The 27,300-nt window shown below is 38.9% G+C and overlaps 2 protein-coding genes across 2 annotated transcripts in view; one reads left to right on the forward strand and one right to left on the reverse strand.

The window, feature by feature from the left end:
• LOC139755446 (uncharacterized) overlaps nt 1-5,816 on the forward strand; it is a 150,470-nt gene extending 144,654 nt beyond the window's left edge. The window contains exon 14 of the mRNA XM_071673756.1: nt 5,596-5,816. Coding sequence (XP_071529857.1) covers nt 5,596-5,634 — 39 coding nt within the window. The 3' untranslated portion in view covers nt 5,635-5,816. The remainder of the gene's footprint in view (nt 1-5,595) is intronic.
• A 4,048-nt stretch (nt 5,817-9,864) lies between these two features.
• LOC139755448 (sin3 histone deacetylase corepressor complex component SDS3) lies at nt 9,865-27,300 on the reverse strand. Its single transcript, XM_071673757.1, has 8 exons — nt 26,898-27,300; nt 24,615-24,678; nt 19,918-20,031; nt 18,441-18,642; nt 17,962-18,133; nt 14,733-14,814; nt 13,635-13,719; nt 9,865-10,620 (listed from the first exon to the last, which is right to left on the reverse strand). Exons 1-8 carry the CDS (start codon nt 27,025-27,027, stop codon nt 10,522-10,524), a joined length of 948 nt encoding a protein of 315 aa, XP_071529858.1. The 5' UTR covers nt 27,028-27,300; the 3' UTR covers nt 9,865-10,521.

Here is a 27,300-nt window from a genome sequence, read left to right on the forward strand (position 1 = left end):
GGGTGTGTGAGATTCGTAGGATAGAACAGATGTACATGATATTGTATATGAGTTGGATAGCAGTGTGTACCAAGTAATTTGTCTAGGTTGTACTGAGTGTTTCTGGGTGGTTAGGAGTTGCATGATTATATTTTGGTTTCTGTGAGGTAGTTAGTAGATGATAGGTATCCACTGACCAGGAAGGCATATTACAGGTACTACCTGCTTAAATATTGGGAGGGTTAGTGACAACTTCACAGTAAGCCAGCACTTCAGTCCAGGTGGCTGTCATTTCTTTCTGCCTCACCCAAATGTGGACTGCAGGCTTTCTGTCCTTACACATACAATCTCTCCTTGTAACACATAACACTTGACAACACTTTAACTTGCACAACTCTGTCTTCGTAACTAGCTTTTCCTGCTTTGAGTGGTATGTGCTATCCCAGCATTTTGGCAAAATGGTTGGAGTAATACAGAAATTGTAGTAGCTAGGAACAATAGATGGGAGCATTAGGTAAAACATAGGTAGAAATAGTTAGTAGGAACATTAGGTGAGAGAGTACTAATAGACTGGAACATTGGGTAGAATTAGTAGGTAGAAGTATCTGGTAGGAACATTAGGTAGCAGCCTCTGGAAACACTGTGCTAGTTACTCTGCCAGTGACCTATTAAGGGTGAGGCATTAGGCTAAGAAGCAGAACTATTGTTCGCCAGTTATGGAGACTCTTGCCAAGGCCACCCCCTTAAGAGAGTTCCTGGAAGGAACAGGAACGAAAAATATAGACAGATAGATAGATTGGGGAAGAGCAAAGTGGTTTCAGAAGTGGTAGAGAATGTGTGGATCAGGTGTTTGCTTTGAAGAATGTATGTGAGAAATACTTAGAAAAGCAATTGGATTTGTATGTAGCATTTATGGATCTGGAGAAGGCATATGATAGAGATGCTCTGTGGAAGGTATTAAGAATATATGGTGTGGGAGGAAAGTTGTTAGAAGCAGTGAAAAGTTTTTATCGAGGATGTAAGGCATGTGTACGTGTAGGAAGAGAGGAAAGTGATTGGTTCTCAGTGAATGTAGGTTTGCGGCAGGGGTGTGTGATGTCTCTATAGTTGTTTAATTTGTTTATAGATGGGGTTGTTAGGGAGGTGAATGCAAGGGTTTTGGAAAGAGGGGCAAGTATGCAGTCTGTTGTGGATGAGAGAGCTTGGGAAGTGAGTCAGTTGTTGTTCGCTGATGATACAGAGCTGGTGGCTGATTCATGTGAGAAACTGCAGAAGCTGGTGACTGAGTTTGGTAAAGTGTGTGAAAGAAGAAAGCTGAGAGTAAATGTGAATGAGCAAGGTTATTAGGTACAGTAGGGTTGAGGGTCAAGTCAATTGGGAGGTAAGTTTGAATGGAACAAAACTGGAGGAAGTAAAGTGTTTTAGATATCTGGGAGTGGATCTGGCAGCGGATGGAACCATGGAAGCGGAAGTGGATCATAGGGTGGGGGAGGGGGCGAAAATCCTGGGAGCCTTGAAGAATGTGTGGAAGTCGAGAACATTATCTCGGAAAGCAAAAATGGGTATGTTTGAAGGAATAGTGGTTCCAACAATGTTGTATGGTTGCGAGGCGTGGGCTATGGATAGAGTTGTGCGCAGAAGGATGGATGTGCTGGAAATGAGATGTTTGAGGACAATGTGTGGTGTGAGGTGATTTGATCGAGTAAGTAACGTAAGGGTAAGAGAGATGTGTGGAAATAAAAAGAGCGTGGTTGAGAGAGCAGAAGAGGGTGTTTTGAAATGGTTTGGGCACTTGGAGAGAATGAGTGAGGAAAGATTGACCAAGATGATATATGTGTCGGAGGTGGAGGGAACGAGGAGAAGTGGGAGACAAATTGGAGGTGGAAAGATGGAGTGAAAAAGATTTTGTGTGATCGGGGCCTGAACATGCAGGAGGGTAAGGAATAGAGTGAATTGGATCGATGTGGTATACCGGGGTTGACGTGCTGTCAGTGGATTGAATCAGGGCATGTGAAGCGTCTGGGGTGAACCATGGAAAGCTGTGTAGGTATGTATATTTGCGTGTGTGGACGTATGTATATACATGTGTATGGGGGTGGGTTGGGCCATTTCTTTCGTCTGTTTCTTTGCGCTACCTCGCAAACGCGGGAGACAACGACAAAGCAAAAAAAAAAAAAAAAATATGTTGAGATGTATAGGTATGTATATTTGCGTGTGTGGACATGTATGTATATACATGTGTATGTGGGTTGGTGGGGCCATTCTTTCATCTGTTTCCTTGTGCTACCTCGCTAATGTGGGAGACAGTGACAAAGCAAAATAAAAAAAATAAAAGATAGATTGTAAGGGGTTACTTGGCTGTATTTGATGTATGGAGGGTTAATAGTTGTGTGGTGTTCTGTGGTGTGTGCAAGTGGAAATAAGGACTTATGATGGAAGATGAGTATGTATGTATTTGGCATGATTGCTGTGATGTTGGTTTGTAAACAGATGTTTATTATAATGTAGTGTTTGGAGTTCTGTGTGAACTATTCTTCTTTACTATATAAAGTTCCTTACTGAACAAAATAAACATGCATTAAAAAGAATAAAGTATGCAGTTGAAATTTGTAAAGGTGACTTGGAATTTCTCCCACCAGAGTTGTTACGATACAGAAATTTCTTGCAAGAAAATACACAAAGCTCTTGTGGCACAAGTTTGGAAAAGATATCCTCAAAGATTGTGGTCACTTTTTCTTGGTATGGGCAACAGCACACCTCAGTCATGGCCCTCTTGGATGACAGGTTACAAAAGTATGGAAAAAATGTAAAAGGGATTAATTCAGATTCTTCATGTATATGCACACAGAGCTCTTAAAGGTGGAAAGGTTATAAAAGAAGGAAAGACAAAAGATGGAAGAGAAGTCCACAGCTTCAGTGCACAAAGAAAGGAGGTGGTATCATGACAGTTGATTTTTGTTTGGCAGATCTCCACACAGAAATTATTATCTGCCTCCTATAGATGACTTTACAAATGCTTTAATTAAGGAATATGTAGATTACTTAATTTACTGTAAGGGATTACAAATAGGTCTAGAGAGAAGCTTTAAGTAAGACTGTGTCTATGCTCATGATTACTTTTTTCACATTAAGGTAATCAGTTTGAGAAGCAAAAAATACAATGGCTTTTGAAAAGTCAAATTTATGTTTTTTTACAGATTTGGGGTTAGTGTTGGCATTTTTTTTTTTTTTTTTTTTTTATACTTTGTCGCTCTCCCCGCGTTTGCGAGGTAGCGCAAGGAAACAGACGAAAGAAATGGCCCAACCCCCCCCATACACATGTATATACATACGTCCACACACGCAAATATACATACCTACACAGCTTTCCATGGTTTACCCCAGACGCTTCACATGCCTTGATTCAATCCACTGACAGCACGTCAACCCCGGTATACCACATCGCTCCAATTCACTCTATTCCTTGCCCTCCTTTCACCCTCCTGCATGTTCAGGCCCCGATCACACAAAATCTTTTTCACTCCATCTTTCCACCTCCAATTTGGTCTCCCTCTTCTCCTCGTTCCCTCCACCTCCGACACATATATCCTCTTGGTCAATCTTTCCTCACTCATTCTCTCCATGTGCCCAAACCACTTCAAAACACCCTCTTCTGCTCTCTCAACCACGCTCTTTTTATTTCCACACATCTCTCTTACCCTTACGTTACTCACTCGATCAAACCACCTCACACCACACATTGTCCTCAAACATCTCATTTCCAGCACATCCATCCTCCTGCGCACAACTCTATCCATAGCCCACGCCTCGCAACCATACAACATTGTTGGAACCACTATTCCTTCAAACATACCCATTTTTGCTTTCCGAGATAATGTTCTCGACTTCCACACATTCTTCAAGGCCCCCAGAATTTTCGCCCCCTCCCCCACCCTATGATCCACTTCCGCTTCCATGGTTCCATCCGCTGCCAGATCCACTCCCAGATATCTAAAACACTTCACTTCCTCCAGTTTTTCTCCATTCAAACTCACCTCCCAATTGACTTGACCCTCAACCCTACTGTACCTAATAACCTTGCTCTTATTCACATTTACTCTTAACTTCTTCTTCCACACACTTTACCAAACTTAGTCACCAGCTTCTGCAGTTTCTCACATGAATCAGCCACCAGCGCTGTATCATCAGCGTTGGCATTGTAATTTACATATTTGATTATGTAACTTCAGTGGAAACTTTACATTTTGTTTTCCCTTGAACTATTTTGTAAAATTTCATTGATATACAGTTTATAGATATAAACTTTGATGATTACTTATTGTTAATTTTGTATAAAATACATGTTCAGTAAATGATAATGTACAACTTAAATGATATATTTTTTGGGGGGCAAAAGTTTTGTAAACTGTTTGTGGTGTTAATATAATATACTTCATATAAACTGATGATTCATTTTTAACATTAGCCTTCTACTTAGATAATCATGAAACACTCTTAATTATACCAGCAAATTAACTAGAATGTTTAATATTCTTTATACAAAAATGGAAAGAACAGGGTGAATGTGTTGGAAATTAAATATATGAGGACAAAATATGTGTGAGGACGGTTGATCAGATATGGAATGTCAGGGTGAGAGAGAGGTGTGGTGGTTAGAGGAGTATGTATGGGAGATCTAAAGATGTGTGCTGAAGTAGTGTGGACATATGGAGAGGATGAGTGACAAAAGGATGATTAAGAGGTTATACATGTCAGGGGTTGAGTTAGGGAATAAGGAAAAGGGCTACACCAAGGAGGATTTGGAGGGATGAAATGAAAGATGTTTTGAAGGGTTAGGGCCTGAACATGCAGAAGGGTATGAGGCATGCAAGGGATACAGCTTATTGGAGTGATGTTAAATACAGGGGATGACATGCTGTTAGTGGGCAGAACCTTGGCATAAGAAGCACTTGCCTGGGAGAAATCACAAAATAGTCTCTGGGGCCTGGTTTTGTATAGGGTTTCTGGTTTAGGTGCATTTTACATGACAGCTATAGAGTGGACGTGAGTGAAGGGGCCGTTTCTTTATCTGCTCCTGGCACTACCTTGCTAACAAGGAAATTGGCCAACATGTATGAAAAAATAATCTAAAGGTCCTATAGCTTGCAATACTTTTCTTTACTTTGAAAACAATGCAGAAATACTTTACCTGAAGTGTGCAGAAACTTCAGCAACCTACAGAGATTTGGTGGTGTCACACAGCAGTTTCGTAAGACAAGTTAAATGTATACCTATGGAATTTACAGACTACACTTGCAGGTGATATGCAGTGAGTTATGAGCCATCTTTCATGAGCCTGTATAATTTTCAGCTGATGGAAAACAGTACAGCATTGTTAAAGACCTCCTTGCTCGTAAAGGAGCCCATTTTCCCCTGCTTCTTTGTGAAGCTCATTTTCCAAATTGCAGATGCCAAACGCAGGTGTTCCTAGGATCACATAATAATGTAAACTTGTCATTTTCAGATATGGCTGAATGTGTGATTCATTGCAGGTCTTAACATAAGAATTTAGTGGAAATAAATATTTGTATGAAAAATAATGACATTACTAATTCTAATGGTATTTTTGCCTTACAGGTGCTTAGGGTGGACCTTCCAAGTGTGAGTCATCTGTAACATTAGCTAAGCAGCTGCCAACTGTAATTTGAAAGACAAGAGTCTGCCTACTTAAAAGTCTTACAAGAAAATTATAGATATGAAACTGATTTGTATCTTACATGAGCTTTTGACTAATTTATTTACTATACTGTATTTACATTATATGGTAATGATTTTTACAAATATATTTATAAAAAATGCAGCTTTAGTTTTAATACATTGGTTCAGAATGTCATTACATCATCACTGGACAATACATTCTGGCATGTGACAGCCCCCCCCCCCCCCCCCCCCCCCCCCCCCCCCCACACACACACACACACACACACACACACACACACACACACACACACACACACACACAAGAGAGCCTGTTAATTATGAATCTTGTTTTGAAAAATGACCTCACTTGATTTAACTCAAAAATGAGTGAAGCAGCTATTACTAGTAAACAGCAAAGAAACAGAGTTCAATATGCTTTGGCTTGAAAAACAAAAAATAATGATAAATGGTGGTACGGAAATATGAAAACCGTTTTCCCTGTAAGATGGTGTCATGCAAGCATTATAGATATTCTCCTGAAATTTCAAATCAGGACCATCCAAACCTCTGTCTTTCTGTTGGGAACCACAGGCCTTATGCACTTGTCACCATCCTTCTAACTAGGTAGTGGCTCCTTGCTTGTTTCATGACTGCCAGAGATGATGGCATTGACCTAATTGTTCCTGGCCACTGGCAGCTCAGTTATCCCCAGGTTGCTGGTATCCAACCAAAGGCAATTACAGTTGGTCCAGAGGAAAAAAAGAGATAGATGCTCATGGGACACTATGATTCTCTCCTCTACTGTTTGGCCTGTGAGCCTGACAGCATAACCACATGAAGAAAGAGGGCTAACAGGAAAACTTTAAGATGAGAACTAAACCAAAAGGCAAAAAGGTATCATCAATGATGAATCGAGGTACACTAGAACCTGTCTTTCCTGAAGTTGGAATTTCCACATCTATGCTGGGTAATTAAACAGTGTCTAACTTAGCAAAGGTGCTACCCGGTGACGTAGGTAGATGAGTGCCAAATTCCCTCTCCCCATTTTTAATGAAAGGTTTTTGTTGAAGACTGAGTTAAAGGCCAACTTCTGCACATCATGAGTTCTAGTAAAAAAAACCCATGTTGAGCTAATAAAAATTGCTTATATTAATCCATGTAGAGTTATCCCTTTCCAAAAGGGGTTTTGAAGATTGAAGGAGCCAAAAAAGATTTCCTCAATAATCTCTGAATGGTGATATCTTTCACTGAAAAAAAAAGTTCTATTTATACATTCAGTAGTTTCATTATAGACAGGAGACTAGGATTTCGAAAATATCTTAACCCAAAGGAGGTTGTTACCAAAAAGAAGCCTTGAGCCTGGACTGACTGTCTATCTAGTTGTTTATATCTAAGTTGAAAAAGAATTTTCATAAGACACTGAGGAACTTAATCATCAGAAAAACTACTGAAGAGAAATTGACTAGACCTTAGAAAGCTTCCACAATGGTATCAAAGGAAAAGCAACTGGTCTCCTCCAAAAGAAAGACAGAAGAGTTTTATCACAAACTATGGCCAGAAACAGACTAATGCCTAAAACTTACAGATGAGGGTTCTTCAGGGAACCCATATATGAAGCAACGGTATAACAGAGATGTAAAGTGATTAGACTGTAGAAAGATCTCACTTGGGTTGCAGTGGAAAACCATCTGCTCTCCTCAGAAAGAATGAAGAGGTTTATCACAAAAATAATCCCAACAAACTATGGTCAACAACCTAAAGATAGGGGTTCTTCAGGGGAACTCTTATATAAAGCAATATTATTTCAGTACTAAACTTATTCTTTTGGGGAAAAAGGCTAAAGAAGAGTTCCATACATAAGATTTCAGCCATGTCCGAGACATTAGATTCTTTAACAAAGAACTGAAAAGCTTTCTGAACTTTCTGGTTATGCCTTGAGTATAAGGTCAAATGGTAAGTAAAAGGTTAACACTTCTATGTTCTCAAATCCTCCACCTACAGAAGTTCTAGAGAAATTACATGGGTAAATTCTAGAAACTAAGACTTATGTTTTCATTAGTCATCTGCTCGGCATGTCAATCTGGCCCATAAGTCTCAAAGGTTGGCAAATGATTACTATTCTAGAAACTGTGCTTCTAAAAAAAATATTTATCTAATATAATCAGTAATTTCATTTTTGTACATGGCGGTAGCAAAAGCATCCACTTTTATGCTAAAGTGTGACTGGACTGGGGCTCATCTCATGTCTACAAGAGTTTTTGCGTGTAATAAACTCACACTAACTATAGCAAGATCCCTCTGGGAAAAACACAGATACAACAACTCACACTTACTATATCAAATCTTTCATAAAACTAGTGCCAATAACTGTTCTGAAGGCATATGATTTGTCTATGCCTTTTATGCTGAAGTTTTTGGTGTGGTGAGTAACTATGGTATGTGTGTCAGATGTGATACCTTGTATGGTTGGGGCTTTTTTTAGTCGAAGTAGTTGACCATTCAAAGTGATGGAATGATGTAGGTTGGAATCATATTTGTCAGGGGTTAAGAGGGTGACAGTTGATTTCTGTTGATGATGCTGATATTTTGTTTTGTGTGAACCAATGTACTAATTTTGTGATGTAATTTTGCATATTTGTTATTGATTAGGTAAAGTCAGGGTTTTGTGATGTATTTACAAGGTCATATGCATATGAGAAGACCTTTACAGTATGGTTTGAGGTGTTGAGAAATCATGTAGGAAGAGACTGAAGTGAGCTAGAGAAAGAACTGTAGAATTTGAGCTTTGAATGACTAGCTTGTTGGCCTCCTATGAAACAGGCATCAGAGATATAGATAGATAGACAGATAAAATGCTTCTGTCTTAGAAAAGCAGAATTAGGAACAAGGGATGATCAAAGGTAAGGCAACAGTGTCATTGGCACACTTTCATTGCCCTCAACATCCAGTCAAACCTATCTCAATATCCCATGTTTACCTTGGCTGCTTTATATGTCCCACTCAGGGGTATTCAGTATTAGACAGCAGTTGGTAGGCAGCCAATGACCAGGGAGATATATTACTAGTAATACCCACCTGGGTATCATGAGGGTTAGTGACAACTGCACAGTGAGCCAGCACTTCAGCTGTTAAGTTGCTCTCCTCTGACCCAGATAGGTGTCTTTTCTTCTGCCTCACCCACATGTGGACTGCTGGCATTCTGTCCAAACACACAGTCTCTTCTTGTTACACATAACAACACTAACTCACAATTCAGATAGCTCAATCTACATAACACTAGATTTTTCTGTGGTGAGCACTATGTATGAGCCCTACCTTTTGACAAAATGGTTGGAGCAATAGATAGAAGTAATAGGTAGGAACACTAAGGTAAGAGCATTAGGTAGAAGTAACAGGTAGGAATATTAGGCAGCAGCATTAGGTAGAAGTAGTCAGTAGGAACATTAGGTAGGAGCCTCTGCAAATGCTGTGCTAGAGTTGTCGTTTGCTTTCTTATCGTTTGATTCTTATCCTTAACAGAATAAGAATCAGCAGTGGAGTTCACTAGTTATGGAGACTATTGCCATGGCCATCCCCTTAAAGGAGTTCCATGAGGGAATAGGTGTCAGAGATACAGGTAGATAGATAGCTGACCCACTGACAGCACATCACTCCTCATTTACCACGCTGATCTAATGCATTCCATCCAATGTACATATTTCTCATCCTCCTGGATTTTAATTAGAAAAAAAAAAAAGCTGAGCACATAAACAAAAGGCAGCGGTTGAAAAGTCTAAGGTTGTGTCTCAAGGTACACAAGTTCCCAAAGCAAAACACAGTACTTTGAATCATGCCATGGGATGCTACCAATAAAAGAAAAAGATATCAGTCTGATGTTTCTGATGGCCACAATAAGAAATTAAGAAACTGCAAGCCAGTGCCAAGCAACAGTCAGAAGGTCACCACTGTGTCATTGCTGGCAAAAGAAGGAAACAGGGTGGCTAGCCACTGGGAACAACCTCACCCCACTGATCTGGTGGGGTTACTGTATGGTTGCCAAGTTCCACTGAAAATTTCATCCACTGACTTCATATCATGATAGTCAAAGAGGTGAATTCTCAAAAATAAACCTTACTTTCAAGAGAACATTTTAAATCTCTGCAGAGCAAATTCTTTCTCAGATGCTTATTAGGGGTCTATTCATAGGTAGAAAAGAACTAATCTCGGTCTGATTAATGTGTCATTAAATATTTATTCTCTGAGTTTGAATTTAACATTAATGTAACCAATAAAATAAATTATTTTCTAAAACTGTAATTATGATTCAAGTATCTTCCTAAATCTACCATGCCAATACTTTTCTCTTGTTAATAATTATCTTTATCATTGTCATTGATCAGTAGTAATATGCCACTCATGCACAAAACAGGAGAAATTTGAACAATTGTTTATAACAAAATAATTTTCTCTACAATACAGGGATTTTATGATAAATTTGTAATTATGTATGTCAGTTTAAAAAAATATACTGCATACATCCTGGATTAAATAACATTACCTAATAATCTACCATAAATTCAACATGACTTGTTAACACTGAAGTTCAGTAAATCTAATGTAATGAGAACAATAATCCATTTTTACTAGAAGAAAGAACATAGTGAAAATATAAAACACAGAATACTTCTGCCCCATAAAACAAGCCCTTATATAAGAACATACAGTAGTTATTAAAAAAGAAACTGGATATCATCTACAGAGGCAACACTATCTGCACCATGGTATATCAGAAATGAGAGAAAAAGAATCTAGGTATTCGCTGAATACAACTGAATTGACATCCACCTGATTTTCACATGAACAACTGATTTTCTCGTCCATTAGTCATGCAGAATTGCGACGGCGCACGAGATATTTTCCATGGGCCAGCTGAGCAAGGGTGATCTTCAAGCGAATATTATCTGGCACTTTTCTCACCATAATCTGCAAAATATATGAACATGAAAACTTTAAGTACATTATACAAAAGTATTACATAATACAGTAACAGGAAATTTTCAGTTACTAATGACAGAAATGTTCATAGGAAACTTCATATCCAACATAATCAAGACAATATAATAAAGACAAAGATGGTTTCATAAATATTAGATCCCTATCAAAAGTGATCTGATATGACTATATGCAGGAAATTGTGAAGTGCAATGATGATGGGCTATTGAGATGACTGCATAAGGTGGATGTTCTTCAATGGAGGTGTGTCCATTTCTTCTAATTCCTTCCAAGAGAGGTACAGAAACTGAGCAAGAGAGAGAGACAGACAGACAGACAGAGACAAAGACACAGCACTGTCAGAAAAGGGAGTCTCCCATTCATTTCCTGTGAGACAAGAACACTACCAGAGAAGGCAGCATGGATAACAAGAATGACTAATGTAGTGAAAAATAAAATCACCAGGTCAACACAAAGATTTACAATGAGTACATACATACTGAAGAGGCAAGTAAATAGCATACTACTACTTTTCCCATTCACACTGTCCTCAACCATGATGAGACAAGACATGCCTTGTGTTCTTAACCCCTCTCCAACTCCTTCACACAGAAGACACTCCTATGAAAGTAAGATGGTGTTATTCGTGAAACCATATATCTAGGATCTGCATGAGTTATCCAAATGAGTAAAAGCAGTTATAGAACTGGACAGTATATGGCAATAAAGCCAGGGCCAAAGCTGGGGCCTCAGACAATGAAAGATGGTCAAAGTTGCAAACACACATGGCTATACAGCTAGGGTCATTGTTTACAACTGCATTCCAAGTGTCATTTGTGATCTACTCTTACAGTGCCCTATACTACCTTAAGGACAAAAATAGTTATGCGAATACCAATGTTATTGTAAGACACAAACCCTGAAATCAATTCTAAGCCTGTTGCCTCAACGAAGATCACCATGTAGAGATGCCCATTAAAGTAATTTCATTTATATAAAGACCAAAGTGTGTGGAAGAAGAAAGTTAAGAGTAAATGTGAATAAGAGCAAGGTTATTAGGTACAGTAGGGTTGAGGGTCAAGTCAATTGGGAGGTGAGTTTGAATGGAGAAAAACTGGAGGAAGTGAAGTGTTTTAGATATCTGGGAGTGGATCTGTCAGCGGATGGAACCATGGAAGCGGAAGTGGATCATAGGGTGGGGGAGGGGGCGAAAATTTTGGGAGCCTTGAAAAATGTGTGGAAGTCGAGAACATTATCCCGGAAAGCAAAAATGGGTATGTTTGAAGGAATAGTAGTTCCAACAATGTTGTATGGTTGCGAGGCGTGGGCTATGGATAGAGTTGTGCGCAGGAGGATGGATGTGCTGGAAATGAGATGTTTGAGGACAATGTGTGGTGTGAGGTGGTTTGATCGAGTAAGTAACGTAAGGGTAAGAGAGATGTGTGGAAATAAAAAGAGCGTGGTTGAGAGAGCAGAAGAGGGTGTTTTGAAATGGTTTGGGCACATGGAGAGAATGAGTGAGGAAAGATTGACCAAGAGGATATATGTGTCGGAGGTGGAGGGAACGAGGAGAAGAGGGAGACCAAATTGGAGGTGGAAAGATGGAGTGAAAAGGATTTTGTGTGATCGGGGCCTGAACATGCAGGAGGGTGAAAGGAGGGCAAGGAATAGAGTGAATTGGAGCGATGTGGTATACCGGGGTTGACGTGCTGTCAGTGGATTGAATCAAGGCATGTGAAGCGTCCGGGGTAAACCATGGAAAGCTGTGTAGGTATGTATATTTGCGTGTGTGGACGTGTGTATGTACATGTGTATGGGGAGGGTTGGGCCATTTCTTTCGTCTGTTTCCTTGCGCTACCTCGCAAATGCGGGAGACAGCGACAAAGTATAAAAAAAAAAAAAAAAAAAAAAAAAAAAAATAAAGACCAAACAAAGCCACATCCAGTGAGGCTTACCAACACCTTGAAGTCCTCTGATTGTGATTTAGAAGAGTCAGGTTGGTTATAGTTAGTGAAGTCACCCTTAAAGAGGTACTGCAGATCAGTTCCCAAGATATGTTTTATGGAAGATCATGAAATATTCCACCATCTATGTACATATGGGCATGCTGAGGAGCACATTGCTCCTCTACTGAAAGAAGCTATGTTATTCCCATCTACATACTGAAATCCCTAAGGGTGTGCAGGTAACTGAGTTCACATAATACTAGGCATCCTTCACCACCAAGCTAACTCAATAATTTACTATGTGCTATACCATCTGTCCCTTCCCTACCAAGCTAACTCAATAATTTACTGTGTGCTGTATAATCTGACCCTTCCCATTATAGGGATATACTAATGAACCATATTAATAACACCTTAAATAATCTTAATCAGGTACCCAGGCACAATTTTAAGTACTGTGTGGAGATTTCAAAGAAACAGTCACCAAAAACCTATGGGAACAGCTACAGCCTCAAAGGACAAAATGGTCTGTTGCTGTTTGAATTCCTTCTTATGTCACAAGCAGTAAACTTTCCCACTAATCGCAAGAATGCTCTTAAACTTATTTTAACCAATATAGTTGACCATTACTAAACCTTGACAACCAACATCATCTATCAATTATAACACGTCTCAGTTTCATTGGCCCCAGCCTCAATGCCAACCAATATCTGAGGCTGAATTTCAAAACTTACAAGTCAGTTACCAATTCAGCAATATGTCACTCTGATATGAAATTGTTTAGCATATTTGGACAAAACTGTTAAGAGTGGATAAAGCAAAGACTACATAAAACAATTATGTCTGTACCATCATGGAAGCCTACACTCTATCCAACTGATATGCCTGAATCTCACTCCTTATACAGAAATAATGAAGCAACAAGACCAGAGAAAGACTAAGTATTTACACTAACAACTGACCTGACATAGGGGAATGAAAGAAGAACAAGCACATCAGAAATATAAACTAGCTATTAGAGTGGGATACACACCACAGGTAAAGCCATCATTAACTTACCATGTCTGCGCTCGCTACAGTAAGAAATGCATTAAATCTTGTGCCATCTTTGCATTCAATCATGACTGCTTGCCCTTTATGAAACCTGTAACAAATACATAAAATGTTAGCATGAAATACATTGACTGAGGTGTAAATATATATGTAATTATGACAATGATATACTGAAACATGTAAGATTATATTTGCAGATAAAGCTATGTATAAAACTTGTTAACTTTAACCCATTCACTAATGATATCCTATATATGGGATGCAACGCCTTCAGGAGTTGATTGTGAGTATCCCATGAGCAGGATCTCATTTAATGGGGTGGTGGGCAATTAGGAAGGCAAGTGGAAGGAAAGTGGGTGTTAAATGCACCACCATTCATTCTAGCTCCTCTGATTGCTTATTATTGTAAAAATTTCTTACTTTCTTTAATCTTACATTCAATATTTGTGCAATACTCAACATAATGCTACTGCTTACCACAAATGTGAAAGAGTTTTTATTAGTCATGATAAGGAAGGGAGGTTGGCAGAGTTGGAGTTACTACCATCAAAATATTTTCCTGCATGCTAACTCCACCACTCAGGGCCCTTGCTCACACATGTGGCTTCTTTGATTGGTTGTTATTGTGTAAATCTCTTGCCCTTATTAATTTTGCATTAAATCATACCTTATCACAGTTTACTGAAAATGTGATACCTAAGGGGAGTTTATGTGTTGAGAAAAGCCTAGGTAATATGACAAATCCTTATGCCTATTTCACCCTTTTTCACAAATATTTCACTAATTTTGTAGCATTTACTCACTTTTCTCCTATAACACAGATTTTCATTACCTCCAACAATACACTCTAGCCTACTCTTTCAAATGCCTTTTCCAGGTCCACAAATGCTACATAAAACTTTCTTCTTTCTTTGATGTATCCTTTTTTGTAACTAGTACTTACTAAAATTAATGAAGTTTATTTTGTAAGAAATCCTACTCTGACGTAGAAAGAGGCATACATTACATGGTATAGAAAAAAAAGCATTCAATGAAAATACCAAGATTAATATAATAAGAAATTGACTCAGTACCTCATTGGAAATCACTAAACCACAAACATACCATTTTTTGTCAAAATACAGCTTCCCATTTTCAATCTTTGGTTCATTACCAATGGGATCTGCTGGTGTTCCTGGAGTTGTATCTGGAATAAACAATAATGATTATAAAATCATAAAGTGATTCTTTTAAAGACTAAATTGAATGTAACATATGCTATACTATACTCCTTAAATCTAAAATACCTAATCAAAGAGTTACCTAAAAGATTTATTCTTGGGCCAACTTCAAGTATACTTTCTTGATAAACTTCCACCCCTGCAAATTTCAGTGATTTTATTCACTTCTACACAAGCCAATGTCACTAACCTTCATTCTTGTCCCAGTCAAAATTCTGGTTCCCATTTTCTATCCCTTCAGTTAATTCTGTTTATGACTGGTGGGATATCCGATCACTTTTTGGCACAGGAAAGGGTGAAAGCTTGTAGTGGCCTTAGGGAAGAGGAAATAACATGGGTCTAAAGGTGGTGAAAGTGAATGAGCATGGAAAAGAGGCTAGAGAGGAGATACCAGGAAAGTTTGGAAGAAAAATGGCAAAAGTAAGAGTAAATGAAACCAAGTGAATGGGCAAGGAAGGGATGGCATTTAAGGAAGCAGTGTTTACATGTGCAGGAAAAGTGTGCGGCATGCAAAATGTTAAATGTGGATGTGTGCAAAAGGGCAGTGAGATGAGTAAGTGAAAAAAAAAAAGTAGAGCAGTGTATGTGATGTGACTGATAAAGAGATATAAACAGGAAAAGACAGGTCAAGAAGTTAAATGGGCTGAACAAGAAAGCAAATGAGAGAGCAGGTGACAGGATATCTACAAACTTTAGGGAGAATATGAAAATGTTTTAGTGGAACTGAATACAGTAAGAAGTAAAAGGAACAAATAGAAGCCTCAGTGAAAGGAGTAGATGGGGTAGTGGGTAAGAGGCAAAGAAAAGGTGTAGAGGAGACAGAGAGAATATTTTGAAGGACTGTTGAATGAGGTAGATGACAGGGTGGAAGATCTGTGGTGCTTGGGACACAGAGGTAAAGCAGAATATGAGAGTCATGGCAGATGTCTCAGAGAACAAAGAGGAGGTAGTGAAAGCCCTGCATAAGATGAAATGTGGCAAAGTAGGTGGAGTGGCTGGGACTGCAATTGAATTTCTCAAGAAAGAGGGTGAAAGCATCCGTGATTGGTTACTTAGGATTTTCAATGTATTTATGGCTCAAGGTAAGGTGTGTGAGCATAAGTAGAATATCTGAATAGTGCCACTGTATAAAGGGAAGGGGGCCAAATTAAATTTTCATATTACAAAGGTATGTCTGTTTAGTAACACTGGTTGTATAGGAGAGTGGTGATTAAGAGTGTTGGCATGCATGAGGTTTCAGCAGAGGTAGATGATGTGTGGATCATGTGTTTGCTTTGAAGAATCCATGAGAGAAATAATGAGAAAAACAGCAGGATTTGTATCTGGCATCTATGGATTGCTGTTTCCTGCACCAGCAAGGTAGCACCAGGACACAGACAAAGAATGGCCCATTCACTCATGCACATATATAATTAACACCCACATACACACATATACATACATACACATATCAACATATACACATATAAACACACATACACAGACATATACATATATACATTGCTTGCCTTCATCCATTCCTGCCACTACCCCACCCTACAGGAAACAGCATCGTTACCCCCTACTTCATTGAGGTAGCGCCAAGAAAATAGACAAAAAAGGTCAAATTTGATCACACTCAGTCTCTAGCTGTCATGTGTAATGCACCAAAACCACAGCTCCTTATTCACATCCAGGCCACACAGACCTTTCCATGGTTTACCCCAGATAGTTCACATGCCCTGGTTCATTCCATTGACAGCATGTCGACCCCGGTATACCACATCGTTCCAATTCACTGTATTCCTTGCATACCTCTCACCCTCCTGAATGTTCAGGCCCCAACTGCTCAAAATCTTTTTCACTCCATCCTTCCATCTCCATTTTGGTCTCCTGCTTCTTGTTTCCCCACCTCTGACACAAATATCCTCTTTGCCAACCTTTCCTCACTCATTCTCTCCAAGTGTCCAGATCATTTCAACACACACTATCCTGCTCTCACAACCAAACTCTTTCTATTTCCACACATCTCTCTTACCCTTTCATTACTTACTTGATCAAACCACCTTACACCACATATTGTCCTCAAACATTTCATTTCCAACACATCCACCTACCTCCATACATCCATATCTATAGCTCATGCCTTGCAACCATATTACATTGTGGGAACTACTATTCCATCAAACATACCTGTTTTTGCTCTTCAAGATAACGTTCTCTCCTTCCACCTTCTTCATCGCTCCCAGAACCCTCCCCCACCCTGTGACTCACTTCCACTTTCATGGTTCAATCTGCTGCCAAGTCCACTTCCAGATATCCAAAACACTTCACTTCCTCCAATATATTTTTTTTCATGCATATTTGCCATTTCCCACGTTAGCAAGGTAGTGTTAAGAAAGGAGGACTGTCAAGAAGTTAAAGCACAGTTGTAAGCTGATACAGCGTATATAAGTTCTAGAGTGTTGTAGGTCTGAAATGTCAGAGCTGAAAAGCCCTGCTGTATCATAAAATAAGGCAGTGAGTATGAAGCATACATCTATCTGTATTACAAGAAGTGGGGTGAGTGGTAGAGAAGATTTATATCAAAGGTATAAAATGTGATTTATCTTTAGCTATCTGAGGTGATGAAGGTCCTATTAGGATTTTGGGATATTATCATTGTTATCGTACATCACCAGGACTCCTTTTATGTGGCTCCTACAGCTTCAAGGCTGCTGTCCATCTAGGAGCAACAAAATGATTAACTCTTTACAAGCTAGAAGACCCTTGATACAACTGTAATCATTTACATCCACTGACAATGATACAGCCTTCCAAAGGTGACTTATTGCGTGCACTTGCAGTCAGACTCCAACAACACTGCCTGTGGGATATATCAGGACAAACAATACATTGGTAGAAATATACATAAAATCAACAGTTACAACAGAACTATATGAAATAATTAAAAGCTAAAGAATATTTGCTGATTTATAGCTCCCTAGATCTCATGTTCACTAAAAGTTAAAAGGTCAACTTTCTATGAAGGCCACCAGATAAGCTTCCTGTATTCCTATGATTATGGAAAATACAGTAGGAATAATATGGTGAACAATGTTGGTAAGGCCTGAAGAAATATAACTTTTACTTACTCTTCTTCATATTTAGCAGTTTACTCTTGTTGATAAGTTTTAAATCATCATCCACTTCTCTCTCATCAAGTAAGAGCTGCAAAGTTGTTGAAACTGGCTTACGACGCTTCTCTATAATAGGAGCAGGTTCATTTCCACGTCGACGCAATTTACGTGTTGAGACTGGTTTATACTGTTAAGTAAAGGAAGAAACACAATTTGTGCAATATTACCTCAACACTGATAATGTTACTTTTAGTTTATGTACAAAATTTCAATACCATATACATTTCTAATATGACTGTACTATTTATTCTTTCCACAATTCCTCAGAACAATGGCCATACTGAAGATATAAAGAAATACACCTATATTTTGACTGAAATCAAGCACTTTTTTCATCATTAAGTAATGGATAAGTCTTCATTAAACAGGTCATTATCCAACTGAATCTGTGATAAGCTTCCTGCAAAATGCTTGTATTAATAATACAAACCAACCTCCATTGAATCCCCTGTAAGCTCTAGTGTATACCTCTCTTGCTCAATAATCTTCTTTTTCTCCTCAAGTTCTATTAACAAATTTTCTTTCAGTTCCTTTTTCTTCTCTTCAAATTCTCTAGCAGCTAATCTCTTCTCAGCCAAATAATCACGTTCCACCCACTCTGTCTCGATTTCACGCCATAAATCATTGATTCGTAATCTATTGGATCAGACAAAAATTCAACATTAACTATAAAAATTTAAGCTTTTAAGCATGAAAAACTGTTTCTGTACCAAAGGCAGAGCCCTATGAGCATGTGAGATAGCCACTGATCCACAAGGGGTTAAATTCTACCAAACTCCTTCAATTCAGAAGTGGTAGGAACATAGAGAATGGGAAGACCAAATTTGCGATGGAAGCATGGAGTGAAAAAGATTTTGAGCAACCAGCGCTTGAACATGTGGAAGGGTGAAAGGCATGCACAGAATAGAATGAACTGGAATGATGTGGTATACTGCGGCCAATATGCTCTCAATGAACTGAACCAGGGCATGTGAAGCATCTGGGATAACCCATGGAAAGGTCTGTGGGGACTTTTTGTGGATAGTGAGCTGTAGTTTCAGTGCATTACACATGACAGTTACAGAATGGATGTGAGCAGAGGTGGCTGTTCTTCATCTGTTCTAGATGCTACCTTGCTAATGCAACAAATGAAAGTCATCCTAATTTTATTATACTTGAATTGGTTCTGTGATAAAATAATTCAATTTTGGATAAAAACCTCCATACTGTAACACCTTTGTGAAGCATTCAAATTCTGCCACAACTTAAACCATTTTCAACATTCACAAGAGCTTTGTTTCTGATAAAAAAAAAGGTATGTATGTAAAATCAATAAATGTTCAGATAGTAACACTGCCTAGCATATAACAATTCCTTCCAGAGAGGCAATATATAAATATCACACAGTGCAGTTATATTGAGAAGTAAGTCATTATTTTCTTCCATTCTTGATCGATGTTTTCCGCATTAGTGAGGCAGCACCAGAAACAGATGAGGAAAGGCTGTATCCGCTCACATCCATTCTGTAACTGCCAAGTGTAATGCATAAAAACCATTGTATAATCATTATCTGTATAGCTATATAGATTATGCAAATCTATATATAGTAATTATACACATTCCTTTGTTGCCTGAGCAGCAAATGAAAAAAAAAAGATGTACTATCCACTAACACATTCTGATTGTTACTGACAGGCGGGCTGAAAAAATATGAAAGAAGGATGTATAAACATTGTCTTAGTCACCTAGTTCCTTAGTGATTTACTTCTAAATGACCCAGAATATAGATGGCACACCTGTAATCAGCTACCAGGGGCATCCCATGCCATATACAGCATACCAGCAGATAATGGGTTAAATAAAAATAATTTCAGCCAAATGGGGTAAAATTTGAGCATATATTACATTAGAATTATGAAAACACAGCTGTACCTCTCTTTATAAGCTGCATCAATCTTCTTCAGCTTTTTATTGTATTCTGGATGACTGTTGTCACGAAGTTGCTGCAACTGTTTCTTCAGCTGTGCAAGTTTGTCCTGATACATCCTGTAAAAAACCTAAAATTACAACAAGAACTGTGTTTGTTTTGGAGAAATATCTATCCAAGTCTGTCACCATTTCCATACCCAATCAAAACAACTGCGTGAGAAATCAAATTTACTCTCAAGTGAAATGACTTGTAAGAGCCTCATGACTAATTTCAAAAGTAAAAGAAGCAATCTCTATACCAATTAAAATGCTACAGCACCAACAGGAAAATATGTCAAGTGCTATCTTAAAGTAATAGTTGTTTACTGCAAAGATGCACTACAGTATCTTAAAATCATCTATGCCACCTCCTATTAAAGACTTGCAAAGGAAATATGAACTTCAATTTGCTAGATAAAGTTGGTCATCAGCAATAATAATTGTGATAAAATTTTGATACAAACTGGGGCTGCTAATGAAGCCTTAAACTACTGTAATGATAAAAATATACTGTAGGCATACTGATTACACCAGCTTGCCCCTAGAATAATATACATGTATGTAATCTTTGACCAAGGATTGTTGCTATATAGCTGAGCACAGTCACCATCCCTTGACCCATACTACAATTTCAGGTAAAACAGTTCTATGTTAATTCTGTGATTTCTAAACTTGTGAAAAACAGATGCAAGAAAAGTTATATGACATCCATAGATATCTACCATGAGAGCAGTTCTTACATGTGAGAGAAGCCTGTGGTATGATAAAGGTGGGAAGTGGGCATGTGAGAAAGGGTAGAGTGTTGGGATGATGATGTTAATTGCTAGTGAAAGAAAAGAGATGTAGTGGTATTACTTATAAGGAAGGAGTGCAGGTAATTAGGAGATTACAAGAGAAAGAGGCAGGAGGTCAAGAGGAAGGTGCAGGGGATAAAAAGGAGGGCAAATGAGAGCTGAGGTGAGCAAGTATCAGTAAACTTTGGGGAGAGAAAGAAAATGTTTTGGAAGGAGGTTAATAGCATGAGAAAAACAAGAAAACAAATGGAAGCATGGGTGAAGGGGGTAAACGGAGAAATGGTGACACACAGATATGAGGTGAAGAGATGCACATGAATCCTTTGAAGGACTGCTGAATGTGTTTATAAGGATGGCAAATGCAGGGTGTCTGGGTGAGAGAGGTAGGCCAAGTGAATCATGGTGAGTGGACTGGTGAAAAGATAAGAGATGATGAAAGCCTTGCACAAGATGAAGTGTGGCAAGGTGGCTGGATTGGATGGTATGGAAGGAAATTTACAAGAAACAGTGAAGAATTTTTATCAATAAAGTAAGGTGTGTGTGTGTGTGTGTGTGTACGAAGAGAGAAGGGCAACTGGTTCCAAGTGAAAGGAGGTCTGCAGTAGGGGTGTTTGTCAATGTGAGAGTCTAATTTGTTTAAGGATAGGATGGCAAGGAGGGTGCATGCAAAGGGTCTTGGACAGAGGAGCAGGTATGCAGTCTGTCATGGGTGGCAGCCTAGAAGGCAAGTCAGTTGTTTGCTGATGACAGCACTGATGGCAGATTAAAGTGAAATACTGCAGAAACTGGTGTATGAGTTTGGGAGAGTGTGTGAAGAGAGTAAATTTGATAAAAACAAGGTTATTAGGTTTAAAAGTGAAGAGAGACAGGTTATATGGAGCGAGTCTGAATGGAGAGAACGTGGATTAAGTGAATTGTTTTAAATATCTGAAAAAGGGTATGGAATCAATCAGGGACCATGGGAGCTGAAGTAAATCATATGGTGGATGACAGGGCAGTTTGAGAAGAGTACAGAAAAGAGGTCGCTGTTCTTAAAGTCAAAGATGGATATGTTTGATTGTATGGTAGTCTCTTTAGTGTTGTAAGGATACCAGGCATGGACCTTAGATAAATATATTAAGAAGAGGGTGGATATGTTGTAAATGAAATGTCTCTGGACAATAAGAGGTGTAAGGAGGGGTTGAATGAATAAGAAAAGAGAGGGTAAAAGAGAGGAGTCGTAGTAAGAGAAGTATGTATTAGAGAGCTGGAGAGTTTGTGCTAGAATGATTTGAACATATGGAAAGGAAGAGGGAAAAGAAGATGACTCTAAGAGTATACATGTTAGATGAGAAGGGAACATGGAAAAGGCGGAAACCATGAAGGAAGTGGAAGGAAGGAATGAAAGATGCTTTGAGAGTTCATTATCCCACTACTCTCTACTCTTTCTCAAATACTGTTTACTCTTGGACGTTTCCCAATTAGAACTCCTTTCATTCTTTTTTTCATTCACAACTTGACTCCATCAACCCATTACTTGCATGCCCACCTTCCCTATTCCACATGCCAAACACTTCTCTTGAACATGTCTTTGCCATACTTTAATCAATATCTCCTTGTACAATTTACACAAGCCTCTTGTCCAAGATCACTTACATTCACCAACCTCTTGCAACCAATATCATTTCCTTTTTACTGAAAGCCTCAACAAACCTTTATCCTTGCTTCCACCAAGTAATAATCAGACATCCCATCAGCTGCCCCTCTCAGTACATTCATACCCAAGTCTCTCTTTTGCAAGCCTATCACCCGTTCCATACTCCAATAATTTCCACTTAGCAACAATGGGTATGTTTGAAGGAATAGTGGCTCCAACAATGTTATATGGTTGCGAGGCATGGGCTATAGATAGAGTTGTGCGGAGGAGGGTGGATGTGCTGGAAATGAGATGTTTGAGGACAATATGTGGTGTGAGGTGGTTTGATTGAGTAAGTAATGTAAGGGTAAGAGAGATGTGTGGTAATAAAAAGAGTGTGGTTGAGAGAGCAGAAGAGGGTGTTTTGAAATGGTTTGGTCATATGCAGAGAATGAGCGAGGAAAGATTGACAAAGAGGATATATGTGTCAGAGGTGGAGGGAACAAGGAAGTGGGAGACCAAATTGGAGGTGGAAAGATGGAGTGAAAAAGATTTTGAGTGATCAGGGCCTGAACATATAGAAGGGAGAAAGGCATGCAAGGAATAGAGCGAATTGGAATGATGTGGTATACCGGGGTCGACGTCCTGTCAATGGATTGAACCAGGGCATGTGAAGCGTCTGGGGTAAGCCATGGAAAGTTCTGTGGGGCCTGGATGTGGAAAGGAAGCTGTGGTTTCGGTGCATTATTACATGAGAGCTAGAGACTGAATGTGAACGAATGTGGCCTTTTGATGTCTTTTCCTAACGCTACCTCACGCACATGAGGGGGGGGAAGGGTTGTTATTTCATGTGTGGCGGGGTGGCAATGGGAATGAATAGAGGCAGACAGTATGAATTATGCACATGTGTATATATGCATAGGTCTGTGTGTGTATACATATGTATACGTTGAGATGTATAGGTATGTATATTTGCGTGTGTGGACATGTATGTATATACATGTGTATGTGGGTGGGTTGGGCCATTCTTTCGTCTGTTTCCTTGCGCTACCTTGCTAACGCGGGAGACAGCGACAAAGCAAATTAATAAATCAAATAAATATTTCTGTAGTCACTCTATGTAAGTTCTTACCTCACCAGGCATTGCATTAAATAGCCATTATCACTTCCTGACTGGGTAATCATGTATCTCTGTCTTTTTTCTTTTTGGTATGTTTCCAGATGAGATATAGTACCAGATTCCTTAATAAACCTCTGCACATTACAGTTCACAATACCTCTAACCCTCTGAGAAAATGTTTTATGAAACAGAAAACTCTTTCCTCCCCAAGGACCAAGCAATGGGAGCCTCCTGTCAACTGAAATACCAATAAAAGTCAATTGGGTAGAGCCAAACAAGTGGAGAGACTTGACTGACTAATGTTCAACCTAAGCTAGTACAACACCAGGGATTGAATCAATGTCTTCACTCTGGGACAACATTCTAGTTCCTTATCTCCAACAGAATAGAGAATACAACCAATCCAGGTTCCAAATTGAAGCAGAGGGGGAAAGGGGGTAGAAATGTCACCATCCATGAGAGAAAACTAATAATTCAAAACTCTAATAATCAAATAACAAAAAACATTACAATACTTCATCATTCATATATACCAAGTAAAAATGGAGGTAGAATGGAAAAGACAGAAAAAAAGGAAGGCTGCAGCTTAACATCTGTTATGCCAAGGATCCTGAAAACTGTAAGATAACCGAGTGGGGATTACCAAATGGCTGAAGGGTAGATCTGGACTTAGCCGTAAGCCACAACTACTGAACAAGTGATTAGCAAAAGGTGAAAGGCATTTACCTTACCAGAAAGCAGGAGATTACAGGTTTTCACTCTCTAAGGATCTTAAAATTCCCTCAAAGCTTACAGGGAAAACTGGCCTTGGAGAGAAAAGATAGTTTCATAAAATCAGTATAAAATCTTGATGGCAAAGCTGCAATGGCTAGATCACTTCATACAACTGGGAAACTAACCAAACCCTACAAAACTGCCCTTGGCTCCACAGAGGATTAAAACTCAGCTCTTCCCATTATTAGCAGTGATATGCCCTCACCTACCCAGAAGGCTATGTCCCAAGAAAGAAGATAGCCAAATCCACTATGAACATCAGCATGATGATCATCATCATGGTGATATCATCCAATACAATGCCATGTTGTTTGATGATTAAAATGAAAAAGTACACTACTGAGTGAAAAATACTCACTGTTCTTTAATACCTGCATATTCTTCTTTTCCTCTTGATTCTCCCTCACTTCCTAGGTCAGAATCTGCAGTAAGAGAATGACATAAACTATTACATAACATAAATTGCCAAAACTATGTAACTAATTTCTAAAGTGTCTTAGACATGTCATAAACTCATCTGGAATGAATACTGGGATCAGTAAATGAGCATGAAATTACTATTTAGATTATCAAAAGGTCATCCCTATAAGTTCACAAGGTCCTTCTTATTCATTACAAGTATTCAAGTTTGAGGGTCCTTCTTATTCATTATAAGTATCTCAGTTTGTCTCTATGTTGTGTTATCTATACCCAAAATACAAACTTTAACTAAACCTTCCACTGATTTTGCCCTAATATCAACTGTACATTCCGTGTGTGGGATATGTTCTAGAAAGGTACCTCTGTAAGTTTGTAATTAACTAAAACATAATTTTCTCTATGAAATGTTGTACAATGCAACTTGATGTGTGCTAAGCATCCTTTAACTTATGATGGTCTGCTTCCTGGTATATGAGACATTCTAGGCATGTGCACAGATATGCGGTATTTCTAAAAGGGTTTTCATCCCCATAAACATGATTACAAGGTGTTTCCAGGTCTCATCAATATCTATTACCTTGTATGGATATAAATGCCTGCTTAGCATCCCTACAATGTCACTATGCTTCTATCATTTGTAATATCCTTATGTAAGGCAAGCAGAACAAAAGGAAATGCTTAAATTACAGGAGTATATGTCTTTTGACTATACGTAATAAGGTGTACTATAGGGAGGTTACATAGGATGGTGAAATGCACTAAGCATGAAACTGAGAAGGATCATGGTGGCTTTGGGAGTGGTATAAGATGTATGGACCGAGAAAAAATTGTACTGAAAACGAATCCAGAGAAAGTGACGGATTTGTGTGTGGTGTTTATGAATGTGAGAAAAATATATGATAGGATTGACAGAATTCTTGAGGAACATGTTACAAATATATGGTGCAGGAGGAAACTACTACATACAGTGGAATTTATATTCAATGAGTCTGGCATATTAGCAAGTGTGATGAAAGAGGATAAGTGGTTCCAGATAAAGGTAAATCTGTATCAAGGGTGTGTGATGTCAATATGACTGTTTAATCTGTTTATGGGTCATTGAGGGGGATGGACTGCCAGGAAGTGAGACAGTTGCTGTTTGTAAATGGTACGGTTCTGGTGGTAGACTCATGAGAGAAACTCCATAGGATGGTATCTGAGTTTAGGAGTGTGTGAAAGGAGAAAGTTTAATGTGAAGAAAAATAAGGTATTGAGGTACAGCAGTTGGGAGGAGCAGAGTAACAAATGTGAGTTTGAATGGAGAAAATATGCAGTCAGTGGAATGGATATGACAGTAAAGGGAACAATGGGACTAAAGTGAGTCATAGAGAGGGATAGGGGCCTAAGGTCCTGGTTGCACTAAGTGTGTGGAAGAAGAGATCAGTATCTGTTAAAATAAAGATGGATAAGTTTAATTCATTGTGGTATTGTATGGAATACAAGTCTTGGGTCATAAATACAAGAGATCAGACAAGGGGGGGACAAGATGCAAATGAAATGCCTGAGGACGGTGTAGTGTGAGGCAGTTAATCGTGTAAGGAATGACAGTGTAAGAGCACAGTGTTGCAATAGGTGCAGTCTGACTGGGAGCTAATAAGGGTGTGCTGAAACGTTTTGCATATGCAAAGGTTGAAAAATGAATAACTGACAAAAAGGATTCATGTGCTAGAAGTGGAGAAAGCAAGGGTGGGAGACCAAAAAGATAGATAAATGAAGTCAGAGAGGCTCAAGAGGTTGAGAAGTGCATGGGATAGAGTGAAGTGGTGATATGGTATACTGAGGTGGAGGAGCCTTCAGCCACTTTCAAATTAGCTTGACTGTGGACGAGGAGCTCATAGTTCAAGGCATTTTAAATAACTAAAAAGTGAATGTGACCAAACGAGGCCATTGTTTCTAATGTTCCTCACTCAGGCAGGTAACGTTGACCAAACATGAAAAAATTAATTCATTTCTTTGGCATACCTACTTTTTCAAGAGTCTTCTGCTCCCACAGCTCGGGCTGGGCCCAAGCTGCTCAGCTGAGAGGTAAGTAGACCAGGCTGTTGTATAACACAGTCCACAGACTCACGCAACAAACATAAACCAGCTGATCTGTTGCAACTTGTCTTTTACATCTGATTCTGAAACCTTCATAATAAAATTATAAGAAAGCATCGAAAAGCATTACAATTACTAGACTTACCCTCATCACTCTCTCTGTCATCGTAGTCTCGGGAATCCTCAAAATCTGCATCGTTGTCGTCATCATAATCAAAGTCATCATGACCAAAGTCTCCTGAACCAGGAGACCTCGGAGATGCCAGATCCGACATTTTCAGTTACCATCAAAACTCCTTACTTATTTGCTGCTGCACTTTGATGCCAAATTCTTCTTCCCAGGACTTACTTGGAGACTAACTACTTACCATTACTTCATATGCCCTTCTTTCGGTACTGTTTCCCTAATCTTAATCTTTAGCCTCCTTTCTTTTCTATTTACGGTTGTAGCTTCTCTTCCAACTTCTCTGTGAAATCTATACTATACAGATTTTACTTCCGTCGTTTCAAGAGACCAAGTTTGTTTACAAGGTGCACAATAACAACAC

This window comes from Panulirus ornatus, chromosome 19 (assembly GCF_036320965.1).
Source record: "Panulirus ornatus isolate Po-2019 chromosome 19, ASM3632096v1, whole genome shotgun sequence".
NCBI lineage: Eukaryota > Metazoa > Arthropoda > Malacostraca > Decapoda > Palinuridae > Panulirus > Panulirus ornatus.